Here is a 19,053-nt window from a genome sequence, read left to right on the forward strand (position 1 = left end):
AAATCTAGTTAGCAATCATCTTGTTTTAATAAGCTTGTATTTCTTATCATTCCAAATTTTTTGGATAGATATAACAAGGGTACCAAAATATTACGTGTAACATACAATGAACTCATTCTTTTTTTTTTTTCAATTTTAACTGATATATAGAAATTATTAACTTTCTAATTAATTTATTTATTTTTATTGTATTTGAACACAAAATATTAGTATCATAATTAAATATACAATTTTTAAAATAATACTAAATCTATATTAAGATAAAAGAGTTATATATGACAAGATATATATTAATACAAATTAATGTATTAATACTATTAAATGTTATAATTTTTAATAAAAAAATATTATATATAATTTTTTATCTTATATGGTGTGATGTTTTTATAAAAAATTGATGCATAAACAATTGATAATATTTCTAGTTTTAATTTTTAATTCAAGTAATTAAAAAGAAAGATTGGGTATAAAACAAGAGAAAAAAATGGTGATGAATAGTAGGATATAATAGCCTAATAAAGTTCTTTGTAAGCAAGTTTGTAACATTTGTAGATATAGATGCCATTTTTGTGATGATGTTATGGCAAACTTTCTTTACCACAAGGAACATCATTGAAAACAATATTTGTATGATTGTGACATATTAATGAAAAACCTGCACTGTTTAATTTTATAGAAAATCAAAAGTAAAATAATTTTTTTAGTTGTTTGAATAACAAAAAAATTAAAGTGAAAGAAATATACGTGAGTCCTACATCTTCTTTAATTTATACATTCTTTACCCAAAAATGAAATTGTATGTATTTCTTTGTTTATTCTATTTATGCCCTTGTTTTTATGGCTGTCTTGTCCAACACGTTCTTTACGTTGCCGGCTTGTAGCTTGGGTCGTGAACATTATATTCTAATAGGTTGAAAATGATTTTTCATTTCGTTAAAATATTTGATCACCGGAGAAGTTAAGCATACATGCATGTGTAATAAAAGTTCATTTTTACCCTCATCCATAATTTTTAGGGTTTTGGTAATGCCAACTCTAAAGAGAACTGAATTAAACATTCATAAACAGTTAAAAAAAACATTTTATTATGCATTTATAATTTTAATATGATAAATATATAAAATTTTCATAAAAAAAAAAACTTCTATTCATGGTTGCTTAAACTTAACTCTTAAAAGTTTAGATTAATAAATTCCTAAATTTTATTATACTTAATGGTCACCAAATATAGTAATAATCAACATGTCTTGTAAGCCTCCAGCCAAACAATTGAAGGTTTTTATTTTAAATTATGGTATTCTTTAATGCTAGTGTTAACACAAATTACTCAGTAACAACGTTCATGACAATCTCACAATTCCCAAGATTAATGAACTTTGCTCGATTTACCTCACAGCATGAATCACTTTCCTCATGTAAGACAGATCTTGGATGGTATCTCCTTACAGTTTCATGTTCCTCTAGCAATCAAGTGACCTACGAAAATGTCCTTAAACTTGCAATAGATGAGCTTTCAACAAAATTGAGTATTAGATCCAGTCATGGAGAATAGATTTCATTAGTAGCTAAAATCTTGCCGAGGATCAAGAATGCATGCTAGCATTTCCAAAATCCACATTTGTAGAAGTGGTGGTGGGCAGAAAGGAAATACGTGTAACTTTTTACAAGTAAAAATTAGCTTTTATTTATTTATTTTTCAATTTAACTTATGTTTTTATTTTATTTTATTTTTCTAAGAGTTCTTTTGTAAAATCTTACCCAAACTGAATCCTTGTGTGAAATTTAAGCAGGTTATTTGTTGAACTCAAATTGAACCCAAAAGTTCTTTGTACGCAATCATCTACTATTGAAAAGCAACCAGTTTGGGTTTTATTCCATTGAAGAAGGTGCATTCTAATATGTTCTCCCAACTCTTTCATCTTTGCCATATATAGAGGAAAATAAATTTGTTATCACAATTTAGGATGGAGAGCAACATGTAGTTACTGCTACTCACCCTATTTTAACTACACTATCGACCAATAAAAACATGATTATTGATTTGGAAAAAGCTCTCTAGGATCTTGAGATCCACTCTACTATGTCTAAAGTTAATGAAAGAATAGAAAACAGCGTCAAAGAATCAGGGAGGTAGCTTAAATTTGCTTAAGACAAAGTGGGAGGCAAATTATTCCATGACATAGGACTCTGGCCCCACTGTGTCAGTTGAACAGTTAAAAGCTATTGATAAAATCCAAATAACACTACATTTGTAAAGTTTGTCCATGAATGATCTCACTGGAGTAGTGTAATTTTGTCTATATGCAAATTCCCCTTATCCTTTAAGGAGAATTAGATTTCATTTGGTATTGTGACTTGTGAAATTCACTCCAAAAATGGCAATTACATCTTGCCTTGTCATAAGTCGAAAGACTTTGAAAATTATTGATTATTTGGAGGTGTAAACAAGCCAGCTGAGATGTAATTAAACTTTTGGCTTGACTCGTTTATTCATAGTTATGTTTCATTGTCAGGTCAAGCAGTGACATTTCTCTGAAGATTTGCTACATTAAATTGATTTGAATAGCTAAAGCCTATTTAGGATCTTTTGGCACCCCTTCTACTTTGAAAAAACAGGAGAGGAGTGTTGTGGTCACAGATCCTAAATTTGCAGTAAGCTTGGTGTTTTCATGTCACCAACCACAAAAGAGTCACTGAACAAACAGTTCAATAAAAGGAATTAAAGTCAACTGGTATCTCGCTTGGTCTTTACCCAGGACTATGGTTATGTGGTGGCGATTTGACACCCCACATCTCCATTTCCCTACTCCTTACGTTCAATAGAACCGCCTTAGAACCAAAAAAGAAGGAATCAAATGTGAAGTACTATAAAATAGAAAGAAAAGATAAAGCTCTTAAAAAAAGTACAACTAAAGATGGGGCATTAAGCCAAGATTTATAAATAACGTGATCATATATTATGTTTTGTAGACAAATACCAAACCCAAGCAATAATAAAATTTCTAACCCCTAGAACATCAGGAGATTCAAGGAACATTGTACAACAAATACTTCAAGTAAGAGCCTGGTCAAGAAATAAAACAATACACCCAGTGCTATTGACACAGGAAGAGCAGGCAAAGCTTTCTGATAAAAAGCCAAAAGCATCAAAGTTACGCCCAGACCGGCAATGATAGCCAGATAACATGCATACACCGTCATAAAATCATACATCGCTGCCCTGCCAACCAAAACACTATAGAAGATAAAATCTCCCAGCCCTAACTTGATTGCACCAGTTGAACCCAATCCAATTCCTTCAAGCATCAAACTTTCATTTGACGTACTATCCTCTGCCCTTCCCAGCTGGACATTCATTCCATGATCAATCAAGGGTCTATAAAGCTCCGAATAAGGTTCTTCTGGAACCCGTAGCAGTACGTCTTCTGCCATTACCAAGTTTCTCAACCTACGAGTATCACAAGCAGCATCAGGATTCACAATTAAATATGGATACAAACGGGGATCAGGTTGGATAACTGTAGGCTGAACCCTCCTTTCTGCTGGGTCTCTCCACACCCTCCTCTGAGCCGCAGTATCCCTATCCCTTGGTTCCAAATTGTCATGATTCACCGGCCTAGCCTCATAAACCAAAGCAGGAATTTCTTCATCCCTTGAAATTGCAAGCTCTACCAAAAGCCTTAGAGGCCCAACAGGCAACAAAACAGCAGCAAGGTCATACAATGCCATAGAAATAAGCATGGCCCACGTGGTCCACTCAGGTAACATAGTAAAACAATACGCAACCAACATTCCAATAATAACCAAATACCCTTGCGTAACAAAAATCGCCATTTTTGACATAAACACGGCCAAAATTCCCACAACAGCAAAATTAAACAACACAAGGGAAAACGTTATGCAATCAACGGGAGTACTATAATGTTCTATCAAGGACAAGGATACTTCACCGCCGAGGAATCCCAACACAACGAAAGCAGATAAACCCATGTAGAATCTCAAAAACCTGGTGCATCCGAAGTAGAAGAAGACGACCAAGATGAAGGTTGCGAAGGTGACAAACACTACGAAGGCCAAGGAGTTCAAAAGGGAACCTACGAATTTGTCCCAGGTTGAGTCCGAGGTTGTCTCGGTGTATGCTATGGTGGCTATGCTGCTCACTGTTGCTTCGAAGGAAGAGTTGTTGTTTAGGATTGTTACCAAGATTACCACCAAGAACATGCATATCGAAACGGGTGCGATGATTCTGACGATTTCTTCCCCCAAAGAATCGAGAATGCTTGAACGGGGTCTTCGAGTTCGTGATTCTGCCATTGCCGAATCCAAATTGAGAAACAGAACAAGCCACACTCAGAGATCGAAATTGGCGTGAATTATGGGTGTTTCTCCTCTCATGGGCCGGGCCTAAGCATAAAAAATGGGTTTGAGCCCAAATCGGAAGAGAAAAAAAAAGAAAGAGAGAGAAAATTATACTTTGTTAAGCTGTCCACGTAGGCCTGTTAATTTACACCTACATAAACCCATTCCTCTCCCGAAAAAATATAGATATCTTCCTTAGGGTTTTAGGACTCGACGCTGGCTCAGAAGTGAACTCAGGTAATATTCGCCATTGTGAGATCTTCTACTTCATTTTTTTCCACGCTTCTCTTCGATTTTGTTTGATTTCACTGTTTCTTCTTCTTTTATTCCTTCCGATTCGATTTGTTTGTTTCATTTTTTGTGTGGAACAATATATTGCTTCCTGGCATGGTATGATATGTGATTTCCTTTTCTTTTCCGCTTTCGATCGACGATCTTGCCTTCTTCGGGGATCGTCAGATCTTCCTTGAAATCGAGAGTTGAGATTTGAGTTTGTTTTGAAATTAGTTTATTTTACCGCTCGGTGAAGTTTGTGATTTAGCTGCCTTTAGAATTAATGTTCTTGTTTGGAACTAAAATAAGTAAATGATTGTAAGCTTCACTCTTTTCCTTTAGGTTTGTGTATACGATCGGGTTCTTTCTTCTTCTTCTTTTTTTTTTTTTTTGCTGTTTGGAGTATTAATTAGTTTTTGAAAATGTTTTTTGAGTAATGTGCTGTCCGGAGTCATTAACGTTTATTGCCTCCATCAGGTTACAGCAATGGCTTTCTTTGGTAGAATTGGGAATCTATTAAGACATGCAGCGAACAGGCAGATTAATTCACAGATTAGTTCAGAATTGCGTGCAACGCCTTCTGTTTTTCTGGCCATACGCAGCATGTCTTCTGCTCCAAGCTCAAAGCTGTTTATAGGAGGTGCGTTTGAACTACCCCATTAGTTGGATGCATTTTATGTTTATTTTACTTGGTTGATAATAATGAGTTATGTGTGTCTAACACTTATTTGTTACAGGTGTTTCATTTTCTACTGATGAGCAAAGCTTGAGGGAAGCTTTTTCAAAATATGGTGAAGTTGTTGATGGTAAATAGCTGGGTTCTCATCTTCCTTTTGTCACCTGTAACAGTTTTCTTTGCTGTTGAGGAGAGCTGATGGAATTCTGTTGACATCTTTTATGTTAATTTAATGTTCAACTCAACTATTTTTCTCTTTAATGTCATGCTTGTTGTAGCTAGGATAATTATGGATCGTGAAACTGGTAGATCCAGAGGATTTGGCTTTATTACATACAGTTCAGTTGAGGAGGCATCAAGTGCCATTCAGGCCTTAGACGGTCAGGTAATCTTCTTAGTATTATAATCATGTGAATAGCATTGGTTGTAATGGCTGCTGCAAAATGATCATGTGCTGGAGCTATATATGTAACCCACCCAATTTGTGGGAATGCATAGTCTGTCCAATGCTAATAAGTCATCCTTTGTAATTAGCAAGCTTTTAAGCAGCAATTGTGGCGGCAGTGATTTGGTGTAATGTGACAATAGACTACCTAACCCAATTTAGGATTTGGTTTTTGATGAGTTGGGCAAAAAACCTGCTTTTTATGAGACCCATAAATAAAAGTCCAAGCTCAGATGGGTTGGGCTCAAAACTTAAGAATTAATTTTGGAATCTAAAATTTAGAGCTCATGCCCTATGATTTAGTGGGCTTAATTGGTTTGACCTAGTCAGGCCATCCTATTCATGGTTACATCAGGTGATGGGGACCTCTGTTTAACTTCTTTGTTTTCAAAATTGATGTTGCTTATTAGTTAACAAACTGAAGATGGATATCCTTATTTTAGCAGCAGATATATTTATATACATTTTGGATGATATCTGTCAGGATTTTGATTGGCTGTCACTATTGTCTTGAATCATTTCATTTTGCCCACTTCAGCTCCCCTTTCTTACTACCTTCGCTGTTAGGTATGGGTTCTGACAAAAGTAATGTTAATATTATCACCCTTTATTATTTTCAAGTTACTCACAAACATTTTACTTAATCATTAGATAATCCATAGTGAGAAATGAGAATCATTATCCTGGGTGTTATTGCTTATTAGTTTTCCTTCACTTGATGGGCACAGGGAAGTAAAAGATTTTTGGGGTATCCCATTAAGTGCCAGACACTTAGGACATGTCTATTTAGTTGTATTTTGTTGTGGTAAATTTCCAGTAACTTATCTGTGATGTAAGTAAATGTAGTCCTTTCCTGTAGTTATAAATTTTCTGGTCCTTCAGTAACCTTTTTGTATATTTAACTTTTGTAAATTTTATGATTGGCTGTAATATATTACTTATTAACTGGTGCTTTATTATTTCATTGTGTATCATTCTCAGGACCTTCATGGGCGCCGAGTTAGGGTAAATTACGCAAATGAGAGAACTCGTGGATTTGGTGGTGGAGGCGGTTTTGGTGGTTCTTATGGTAACTCACCATATGGTGCTGGAGCTGGCACTGGCTATGCTGGTTCTTATGGTGGCTCTCCGTATGGTGGTGGTGGCTATGGTGGAAATGCTGCTGGGAGTTATGGTGGTGGTGGCTATGGCGGAAATGTTGCTGGAGGTTATGGTGGTGGTGGATATGCTTCAGGTGGCAGTTATGGGGACAGCGGGAGTGGAATGAATTATGGGAATGATGGTAACCTTACAAGTGGAAACACTTACACTGGTGGAAGTAGTGGAGGATATGGTGGTAACAGTGGAAATTTTGGGGATGCTGGAGGTGTAGGCAATCTTGAAAGCTCTGGTGGTTTTGCTGACAGTGATAATTATGCTGCGTCTGGTGGTGGTAGCCATGGTTTTACAAGTAGTGGATATGATGGAAGTGCCGTGGATGGCAGTACTGGCACAAGCTTTACTGGTGGATATGATGGAAGTGGAGGGTTGGATAGCAAAGAAAGTAGCAATAGAGATGGGGATTTGGGGGACTCATTGGAAGGAAATTACAAGGATGACGATGATGATACTGATAATTTTGCCAAAAGGGCTTGATGGAAGCTTGTAGTTCTGAGTTTTCTTCCTGCACTTGTGTTCTGTACCCTACCTCTTCCTAAATCTCTATGGACTTGAATTTGATGAAACATTTCAAGCATGTTTATCTTGATCATCATGCATGGCTGGGAAGAAAGTAATATAGGTCCATTTAAAGCGTCATTCTTCCCTTCTATCCAATATCCATAACATAAAGAGTCGGGCATCTCATTTTTGTTGCTTACTTTAAGGGTATTTAGCATGACCGAATCGAGTTCTTTATACATGTATGTAAATCAGTGAATTGTTGCTATTTGCAGCAATAATCGTAGACTGATGTGGGAATTTTATGAATAGTTATTCATTTTAAGCAATTTAGCTCGGGACTGATATTTCTTTAGAGCTGTCATTTGAATAATTCCTACCCTTCCCCGCCTGATTTTTTTGGGGGCTGATGTTAATTTTGCTAATACGCCGTAGGTTTTATTTGTTTCTCCTTGTACTTGAGTCGATTCGGTTTTTCTTTAATTACATTGATGTCTCCCTCGTAAGAATTGAATCCGAGGTAAGTGATTGAAGGTTCCATTGCCTTTCCTTGATTGTTAAATGCTGGAGGCTGCTTTCGATGGCTATCAACAGAGACGGAACTCATAGCTGGTCAAACTCTTAACCCTCTGGTTCCATTAGGAAGCTAAAATATGTTGTACGTAAACTCTTATGTTCTATCCTTCAAAGGGTGGAGGAATTGTTATAGAAGGAAAAACATTAGATATTTAGTTATAGCTTAAAACCGTAAACACCTAAATAAAGTTGACGAGTTGTCACACTTGCACCGGTAATCTGAGACAATGTTGGATTTTTCCTTGAACCAACCGTAGTGCTAAAGTTTTAGATATTAGATGGGGGCACAAGCAACTAAACCTGCGAGCTAATGGTTTGAATATATTTTGGTCCGAATAATTTATTTTTATTTTGGTTTTAATTTCAACAGTTAAAGATTTGATTTTTTATCTTTATAATTTTGTAAATTTAGGTTTAGTTCTATATAATTTTATTTTATTTTGATTTTATTCTTTGTAATTTTATTTGAAGCTGAGAGATGTGTGGCACGTGCATTGTGGCTATTCTCAAAGGTTTCAAAGTTTTTTAAATACTATTATATTTTCAATAATAAAAGGATTGCGGCATCTTAAGGCAAAAGCTTAAAGATTTTTAAAAGAGTAGGAGAATGTTATTTGTAATGTTGAAAATTTCATTTTTCTTCAACAGGGGTGGAGAAAACTACGATAATAAAGTCTTATATATGTATTTATTAGATTGATTTTTATCTATCTCGGGAAAGAAGACGTGATTTTGTGATTGGTATATATTAAAACATGTAAAGTGTACTTAAATAGTATAACTTATATTGAATTCATGATGAGTGGAACCATTACAACTCCTCTGTGAATGCTATAACACCAACCATTGTAACTTCTCATAAGAGGGTTAAGTCTGCTCCTCACTTTCTCTATAAATATGTGTATTAGAACGCACGGTCATAATCCTTTTAGACGATTGTATAATTTTCAATTTCCCCAAAAAATAAAATGGCCAGCTGTCCGTCTGATTTTAGGTATTAATGTTCGACCGGGTCCCGCATTTTGAGACGATGAACTCCAAAACATGCAAAGAGCACTATGCTAAAAAATCATCGAACAAAATATGCAAAGGTCAAAAATACTAACCTCTTCTATTTCTTCACACCCAAAAAAACATTCGGTATCAATGTTCATCTTCATCCATAGAATACAATATTCTTCTAGCATTTTGGAAGACAGGAGAACCTTTTTTGGTACTTTCAACAATTTGCCTTATTAATTGCCTATCCACCTCATAATCACACACACAATTTTCATCTTCAGTAACATCATTTAATTCATAAATGCTAGAACTTTGCCCTTCCAACATTGTGACCTCATCAGAAGAGAGTTCCCTTGACAATCGCTCTTCATTAACAGTGGAATGAGTTTGGAAATCGTTTGCTCCACAGAGTTGAACCCCTAATACATGCAAATCATGCGAACATGAATCTACTTTGTAGTCAGTATTATGGATGCTTAATGGTGAATTTTCTTCGTAGTCATCTATCTTTATTAATTCTTCGTAGGTGTCATTGTAAGCACCTCCTGAAGCTTCACCTGATAAATTCATAACTAAGGATTCAGTTGTACGGTCACTGCCATCAAAAGTCAATAGTGTTCCTTTAGTAAAGGAGGATGCTTTTCCACAACTTGAGAAATTCTTTTGGGAATGACTCTCATGCTCTGATTCCAGTAACCGTAATTTCCTCTGGCTATTTTCAAGGGCAATCTCAAGCTCCTGTACACGTTCCTCTAGTCTGGATTGGATAAATTCATGCAAGCGTAGACTTAGTTCACGGGGGGAAACAGCATAGTTTACAGGGATCATTGCGTCACTGGCATCCTCATTTAGCTTCGAATGGCCAAAATCTTTCCCATCAATCATGTCAGTTCTCAACTCACCTTGAGCAAAATCTGCTACAAAGTCTGGGTCAAGCTGCAAGGTTTTTCGCAACATTAGCACACCATAACTTGAACACAAAAAGCAAGGAATGGAGGAAAAACAAAAGAGGAAAACATTCAGAGACATGGTGAAGAAAGTTGGGGAGGGAAGTGAACTACACCCACAAACTAGAGCTAATGTGATGACTTAAGAATTCAAAGAGGTTATCCAATTAAGCAAGAAATTGTTTTCTATAATAAGATTAATTCAGCACTCACTTTGTCCCAATTTCAATTTTCTTTTAAGCATTGGTGCTAATTAGAGTAGTTTTTGGACTTTAATGTATAAAAGACATAACACCAAACATTATTGTAAAGGTAAGAAATAGTAACACGATCAAACTTTCCCAAAGATCACTCTTTCTACTGCTAATTCAAGTGGTTATAAAATGAAGTCAAAATGATTTGCAAAAACAATGGACATGGAAAAGTTGCAACACTTTCAAAATAAGATGTATAAGTTGGTCAGGACTTTTAATATAGCATAAAATGGGACAAAGTCATAAAACAATTTCCATAGCATTGCCATTTGTTTTACACTAACACAAGTTTTTAGTGTTACAATTCCAATTTTAACTACAATAAACCATTCATAAAGAGAAATCCATGCTGCAACATAAAACTACTGAAGTTGATCTTCAAGTAACAAATACATTTAGCTGACCTCACTTCTAAGTATTCAGACCCTTAACACAGATGACTTGTCACTTCAGCTGTATTTAAATTTGTTTTGCACACTAATATATATATATATATTGTAACAGATGTCTGAATAATTTGCTCCATAGAATATACATTGAAGTTAATCAAGTCATGATAAACACTCAGCTTGAAACACATGTCTGAAGATTGTGTTATTATTCTTACTTAAACAGTCGAGCTATGACTAAAAAAAGATCGAGGCAAAAGCATACACATATCTCCCAGCAGTTCTTGCATAATAGTATTAAATTACTATTTTTAATTTTTTTGAGTTTTGTTTATTTATTGATAAGCACATGGTATAGAAGGTGATCAGAACCATAAGATCCGTCAAGTGAAAAAGTGACACTATATTTGACAATATGCGTCCAATAAAGTATCGACATCTTGCGGCTCAATATGCATCCAAGACATTGTCACATGAGCAAAACTACTCTAATTTGAAAAGATAATAAAAGCAATATGCCATACTAAGGTAATTAAACCAAACATATAAGAAAAGATTTTAAAAAAGTGACATAAAACAAATCAAATACAGGGAGAGACATTATGAGGCATCTGTCTTTCATGAAACAGGTCAAGGTTATACTTTGTAGAGGTGAAAAGAGGGAGGAACTGAGTGACATAACATCTCTTAAAACATGTAAATCTGAAAGAGCTATTTTCATTCCATTCTTTGTCACTTCCAACTCTATCAGGCATGGGACTAAATTAGGATCTTCATAAATGAAAAGCTAAACAATAAAGAAAATTTCAACACACGTATTCCAAGACAATGTGATACAATGTCTACAGGTCAAGTTGTTACTAGGAAATGAAAAATATAAACATTTATGCTTACCTCAACTAGCTCAGACAACGGTCTTTCTGGGCTAGATTCATTCATGTTTAACCCCAATCTCTCAAGTTCAGCTTCAAGCTCCGCTTCAATTTTGCTCATGGGTTCTGAACTTTCTTCTCCCTTTTGATCACATGATTTTTTACAGTCAGTCATTGGAGAGCTATCCATGTGTTTTTCAGGGGAAAATCCATTTAGCTCCCTATCACAGAAGGAATGATCACAAGTATCCTGTGAACCATAATTTTCACTATGTAACTCCTTCACTGTCATTGAATCTTTCATTTCAAGTTCCTCTTGTAGATCTTGAGCCAAGTTTTTAGTCTGCTTCAACAACTCTCTTAACTTGTCCATTTCTCTTTTATTTGCCAAGATGGAAGTTATTATCCCAAAAGATATCCCAAGACCGAAGACAAATGTTGCATCTGATGATTATATACATGACAACAAAAGTAATTATCAAAGCAAAACAAACCATACAACATATCAACTCATGAAATAAGTACAAACCTACTTCATCAAAAGGTCAGCATAATAGTAACTGAAACAGATGATTTATTGTGTCTTATAAGGCTAGCTGTGATCAACAATTGAACAAGTTAAGTATGTATTTAAAAAAAAAAAACTTTTCTAATTAGAGCTGGGAAAGCCATTTTAGGTCCTGAGGCAAGCCCCCACTGGCAGGGACCAAAACAAGATCCACGTACAATGAGATCAAGCCATTGTGCAAGATGTTGATTTTCAGGAAAATTTGATATGTTAATACAGAATCCAAGATTCTATAACATCCTTTCAATATTTAGGGGGTTCAGGCCAGTTCATGTAAATATATGAGTCTCATTCTCTGATACTAGCGAATGGTAAATATACACCTGATCGTGTAAATTAAAGATTCCTTTACAAGATAATGTAACCTGCCACAGAATGCAGAAGAATCTAAAATAATTGATATAACAATCAGCAGACTGATAAGTTTCCTCAAGAGTAAACAAGTGAATTAAAGTCAAGACAAAACAAAAAGAATTCTAAGTGTAGCTATTAAAGAATGAAGACAACAAATATTTGCAATGCAGCAAAGGCTATATAAGGTACTTGTAAGTCAAATAGTCAATTAGTGAAGAACCACACCATGTTGAGTATGGATGTGCTTTCCACTGAACACATTGTTAGAAGGGCTCAATCTCCTATTTTGCCCACTGCCTGCGTTAAATTTCATCTTCTTGGCATCATTAAAAGATCCAATTTTCGGTAAGGAAGGAACCCGAAATAATACACTTTCAGCTTTCACTTTACTGGCTGCTCTATGCAACTTAGATTCTTCACTTCCAGTCAATCCACTGAGAGAATCATAATTGGTTGCTCCGCTGATCATCTGGCTTTCATCACTAACACAAAATGACCTAGTGGCCATGGATGATGATGAGATAGATTCTTCCATTTTGGCATGTTCTTTGCATAGCTGAGCCATTAGGCAACTTTCTAAGGAGTTTGAAGGCCCATTTATATGCCCATACAATCGCTTAGTCCTGCGAGAGGTTTTATTTCCAGAAGGATTATGACCCAATTTTCCTGAAGACAAATCAGGAAGTAGGAAACCACAATTGCCACCAATATTGTTGCATTGCTCATTTCCATATCCAACATCATTAAAGTTTGATACAGAAAGGACATCACTCTCATTGCAATTCCTGAAGAGACTTACTTTTTCACAGTCAAATTCAAGCCCTTTGCGAGAAGCCAACTCTATTGTCAAAAGGCCATCCTGTGAATTCACATCTGGAGCCCTTTTAGCTAAAGTAACATCATTGCCCAACTTGTCTCTCCCTGCTTGTGAGCAAAAGGAATGGGATGAGGACTCGTGATTCTCAAAATTGGAACCCTCTGATGACAAAAGAGATGAACCATCGCCGTTCTTTGAAAACCTGTTCAAATATTTAGCTAAGCACCCAGCTCCAGCAACAGCTGCAACAACCCACAAATCCATTTTGGCTCTTCCTTGCTTTATTAACACACACAAAAAGCCACTACCCAAACTCCACAAAAAAAACAATCCTCTTTACATCTATTATCAGCAACAACAAGAAGGAAAGGAAGAAACTTTCCATCAATTTAGAGAAATTAGTGGCAACCACTAACATGAAAACAAAATCGCAAACCCTGATTCACTAACTAAACACAAAACACGCATTCTTCTACCAACTCAGCAATAATAACTATTATTATCATCAATGAGAAACCTAACATTCACTATTCCCAAGTGAAGAAATAATAACATTAAGAATAAGAAAAAAAGAAAATGGGAATAATGACAAGATATTGTGAACTCAGAAAGCATCGAATGGCAGAGATAAAGAAAAGCGGCAACAAAAGGGATAGTTAAAAGGAAAGAATGCAAACGAACGATTACATTAAGAAAGTAGAATTGTTAGTGCAAAAGCAAAAAATGAAGAGAGGCTCGTTATGTGTTGGTTGTTCAAAGTTGAAACCAAAATCTATGGGTATGACACTGATACACGACCAAATTTACCAAATCAATACCAACAACTTGGCATCGCACCTTTGTTCCTATCACGCGCGCTACTTGCCATTAAGTGTGTTTAGTGAACATTTACATCTTTAAGATCATAAATTTTACTCAAAAATAACTTTAAAGGAAATAAATTTATGTCTGAATATCTTTAAAATAGATTTACAGTAAATTTTAATATTTTATTATTCAATATAAATTTTATAATTTATTATATTAATGAAATATAAATTTCAAAGTGAAATCAATTTAACTGGAAAATAGCTAAATGCTAAATTTTTTTAACAAGGTTACATTATAATAAAATGAACACAATTTTGTGATACATTAAGGTGACAGAAAGGAAACCTCATTCCTTCACACTCATTTCCTTGGTTCTAAAAACTGCATCTACTTCTAAATATAAGATAAAAGATTGTTAAAGCTTTATATATATATAACTGTAGTTATAAGATATTTTTTATATTCGTTATTATTTTTTATCAGAGTATGTGTAATAGAGACAAAATAAATAATTAAATAAGAAAACATTAAGATTAGTTTCAATAATTTTAAAAGAAATCTTATAAAATATCTAAATTCATGATAAATTTAATTTTATTAATAAAAAATTATTTTGTTTTTTATTATTAAATAAGAACGTAAAAAATTTAGGAACAAAGGCAACAGTTATAAAATACTAGTTAGGAATTAAAAGTAGTTTTGTTTACTTATTAATTATAGATCCCAAAAAAAGTACATTGATAATTTTTCTTTTATCGTGTAATTTATTGTGTCCATTTTCCTTACAGTGAAACACCTGTCAAATCATAATACAATAGTAACTTTTATTATAAAATCATAATATGTCACAAATTTTAATGCATTTATAATATTAAATGATATATTTTTTTATAAATGTCTCACTTGCACATTTTATTTTTGGCATTATAATTTTTTAAAATATTTTTTTATCTTTAAACGATAAAATTTTAGAATATATTAATGACTTTCAAAATTTAGATTCGAAGAGTCATTTTTAAATTTTATTTTTTAGAATGGTAGTCAAAAATAAAGAGAAAAAGAAAAACTCACAGAGTGTATTTAGAGTAGCCTAACATCAAAAGGCACTATTTTTAAGAAAGATAATCAAAGTATTTTTATTTTTTTTCAATAATCAAAATAAGTTCAAAACAACACTATTTTTATTTCCACGGTTCAATTCTGCTAACCCCTTCAATGCTTTTTTTTTTGGGGTCAAAGTATTAAACCTATACAAGAAAGATAATCAAAGGCCCAATAACTCTTTCAAATTTCATTTTCAAATAGCATTGTTTTTTGCTTTTAAGCCCTCTCCGGCAGGCCTTGTGCAATGTTTTTCTTTAATCATAAAAAAAAAACCATGACAAGAACAAGGTTAATGGGTTATCGATTCCTAGAGCTGTTAAAAATTTGGCTCAATCCTAACCTTAGCTCTAACCATATGGCTTAGAATCAAAAAATCTATCAATTCATAAGTTTATAACCTTAGCTCTAGACATATGGCTTAGGATCAAAAAGTCTATCAATTCATAAGTTTATAGGGCTAAAAGCTAACAAGGCTGGGTTGAGATTAAAGTTTTATGGGAAAAAAAATCTATATTTTTAAAAAAAATTAGATTTAGAAAAATTTGATATAAATTATAATAATTATTAGAATATCTAATAAAAATATTTATTTTATATAACTTTTTATTATAAACTTATAATCTAATAAAATTACTTAAAAAAAGAAAAATAAAATTTATATAATAATAAATATTTATAATGATTGTTGTTATTAAATAAAATTAATAAAAGTATGATTATTATATAATTTTAATATTTTTTATCTGTATTATTGACAATTATTAAATAATTGTAATACTCTTTTATATAATTTTATAAATAAATTTTAAAATATTATTTGAGTATTAATTATAAATTTTTTTATATTATTAAAGTTTTATATTATTATTTTTCTTGATTTTTTTATAAAACTATTAAAAATATTATATATATATATATATATATATATATATATATATATTAAGGATCATGTTATATTTGTGTAAGAACATTTTATATTCAAAAAATAAAGTTACAATAAATATATAAATTTGACAATAAAAAATAACACGGACAAAATTTGTTAAATCTACTGAATAAAAGTTAATATGTTTTAAAAAAAGTAAATAAATATTTTTGTTGTAAAAATTATAAATATAAAATATTTTATATTATAAAATTTATAGATGAAAAAAGTAATTTGTGTTTTTAAATTTCTATCTTAATAGAAAATTTGTGATAAAACTTAATACAAAATTTTAAACTAAATGCAATATATATATATAAATATAATATTTAACTTATTATTTTATTATTTTAAATTTTTAAATATACATAAAATTAACTGCACTATAGCATTAATTTAATATAAAAAAATAGTATGTATACAATAAATTAAAATACACATTTACATATTACATATAAATTAATAAATTAACTAATAATTTATTTTTTATTTAGACGTTGATTTATATAAATATTTACTATTGAATAAATTTTAAGTTATATTAACAAGTATATTTTAATAATAAAAAAATATATCTATACCTATATATATATATATATATATATATATATATATCTATATAAAATATATTAAATTTAATCATTTAAGATTTTATATATTTATATTTATATTCAAAATAACCATACCATGTATAAATTTAAGCTATAATGAATATATAATTATTAAAAATTATATAAACATAATAAAATTTATTAAATTTATTAAAATAATTATTAAATAATATTTTATTAAATATTCTTTTATTATTTAATTATTACTTAGTTAAAAATATTTAATAATAATTCTTAATTAAAATCATAAATTATTAACGTACTATATTAAATTTAATTAATAAAATTAACAAAATGCAACAGCTAAATTTAATTTAATTTTATAATATAATTATATTTGATATTATTGTTATGATAAAATTTTAATATATTAAATAATTTTTTTTATATTTTAAATATAATTTTGAATTTATTTAAATAAATATTATAAAAAATAATATAAATAACTCTAACCTTAATCTACTATTTTTTTTTATTTTAAGACATAGGATCAATATAAACCCACTAATTATAAGACCTTAAAAAAAAAAGATTATATAAAAAATAACAGTAAAACTCAAAGGTTTAACTTATTTTGATATATCGATCTCAATCCTTTGAAATATTTATAATATATGTATCTTAGTTTAAGTAAAAATATATTATATTACCCAAAAATAAATATTTTTTATTATACTAGTGATATATATATATATATATATATATATATAAATAAATAAAAAGTAGAAGATAAAACATAAACTAGTAATATTATGATAATATTAAGCTAATACAAATTGAACTAATATAAATGAAAAAAATTAAACAATTAATACAACAATGAGTTATCTTTATTTTTTATAAATAGAAAAAAATTTGACAAATTTTAAAAAAATACCAGAAAAGTGTTTTGTAGTTTTAATGCACTCTAAACTAATATACAATAGACACGTACATTTTTTTTTACTTTAAAATATTGTGTCGATTTTACTTTCACTTTCACCCATCACGCTTGTCTGCTTTATATATATATAATAACATTCCCTATTTTACATGTAATTTCGTTTACAATGCCTCCTTGGCTCTTTGCGAAAAATATTAGGGATTATTAATTAGTGTATGTAAAGTATTTATTAAAATGTTAATAAACTATTACATTCTATTAAAAATATATTGAAATGTATTGAAAATTATAAATAAATATTTTCTACACTGTTTAATAAAAAATATTTAAATATTTTAATCAATGGATTAAGAGTATTGATTAGTACTTTTTAAAATATTATCCATCTCTCTCTTTGAAAAGGTGTGTTGAGGCACATGTGGTGTTGAGAGTTAGGAAACATACTTAAAAATTAAGTTACTCCAGTCTCAATTTTGATTTTGCAAGTACCACTTACACAAGAAAAAGCATTTTACAAATTGTCCAAACAAATACTATTCCCACACTGGAAAAATGTAAGAGTAAACTCGAAGAAGAATCAATTCCTTAATTAATCAGAAGATATACAAAAATTTCCAAGACTATTTTTATGATATAACATTTTATTTCAATTTGCAAATCTTTATTTTATAATTTATTAAAATTCTATGATAAAAATATTTGACAATCATGAACAAATTATAGCATTTTTATTAATAATTCAGCTTAGCGTGATGCATCACACCGTTAATGTTTTTGCAACAAGTGTATCAATAAAATAATAATATGACCCTAATAGGGATATGAAAAAAAAGGGGGTTAATACAAATTTTACGGGAGAGTTACATTTATTTATAATTTTGGTTGGTAATAAATAGTTTCAAGTTACTAATAAATAAAGGATATATTAATGTTCCAGCGAAAAAAAAAAAGGATAGATAAATGAAAAAGGCATTAGTCTAAATTAACAAAGTGTTTTAAATAAATAAATTATTAAATCTTTTTGTACACTATTTGATCTAACACACACTCAAACTGTTATGTTATTATGATATTAGAGTTTGATAAAAAAAATTAAAATCAAGAACTTAAAAAAGAGCATAACTCCAAGTAATAGAGAACGAAAATAAGATCTGTTGCAGAAATTTAAAAAAGTATAAATTCAGATTAAAAATATAAGTTGCATCTAAAACAATAGTCAAATTTAAAGAAAAGTATTAGATAATAAACAATTTTATATTGATAGATAATAACAGACTAAAAAATATAAACAAGTAAATTATTAGCTTGGATGTGACTAATAACCTAATAAGTTTTGAGAATATAATATAAATATATTAAAAGGACTGAACCCACCAATGATGATTATAAATTATATAAAAGTAATGCATGAAAATCATCTGCATTAATGGATGGGATACGTATAATTATTGTTCATTTTCGAAGCCGTGAGAAACAGAGTAAAACTATGATGTGACTGTTCTTTCTTACACAAAATACGAACATTTACG

General features: G+C 31.0%; 3 protein-coding genes across 3 annotated transcripts; 1 reads left to right on the forward strand and 2 right to left on the reverse strand.

Moving 5' to 3' along the window:
• Positions 1 to 3,009: 3,009 nt before the first annotated feature.
• On the reverse strand, positions 3,010 to 4,314 carry LOC113847661 (presenilin-like protein At2g29900). The gene is made up of 2 exons (XM_027476892.1): positions 3,497 to 4,314; positions 3,010 to 3,448 (listed from the first exon to the last, which is right to left on the reverse strand). The coding sequence occupies exons 1-2, from the start codon at positions 4,312 to 4,314 to the stop codon at positions 3,010 to 3,012; spliced, it is 1,257 nt and encodes a 418-aa protein (XP_027332693.1).
• Positions 4,315 to 4,506: 192 nt separating this feature from the next.
• On the forward strand, positions 4,507 to 8,197 carry LOC113846654 (glycine-rich RNA-binding protein 3, mitochondrial-like). The gene is made up of 5 exons (XM_027475146.1): positions 4,507 to 4,596; positions 5,110 to 5,272; positions 5,370 to 5,438; positions 5,587 to 5,693; positions 6,735 to 8,197. The coding sequence occupies exons 2-5, from the start codon at positions 5,119 to 5,121 to the stop codon at positions 7,386 to 7,388; spliced, it is 984 nt and encodes a 327-aa protein (XP_027330947.1). The 5' UTR covers positions 4,507 to 4,596; positions 5,110 to 5,118; the 3' UTR covers positions 7,389 to 8,197.
• Positions 8,198 to 9,073: 876 nt separating this feature from the next.
• LOC113846945 lies at positions 9,074 to 13,946 on the reverse strand. Its single transcript, XM_027475725.1, has 3 exons — positions 12,600 to 13,946; positions 11,475 to 11,896; positions 9,074 to 9,926 (listed from the first exon to the last, which is right to left on the reverse strand). The coding sequence occupies exons 1-3, from the start codon at positions 13,453 to 13,455 to the stop codon at positions 9,132 to 9,134; spliced, it is 2,073 nt and encodes a 690-aa protein (XP_027331526.1). The 5' UTR covers positions 13,456 to 13,946; the 3' UTR covers positions 9,074 to 9,131.
• Positions 13,947 to 19,053: the final 5,107 nt, after the last annotated feature.

Source organism: Abrus precatorius, unplaced genomic scaffold, assembly GCF_003935025.1.
Source record: "Abrus precatorius isolate BTA unplaced genomic scaffold, Abrus_2018 Scaffold8, whole genome shotgun sequence".
Classification (NCBI taxonomy): domain Eukaryota; kingdom Viridiplantae; phylum Streptophyta; class Magnoliopsida; order Fabales; family Fabaceae; genus Abrus; species Abrus precatorius.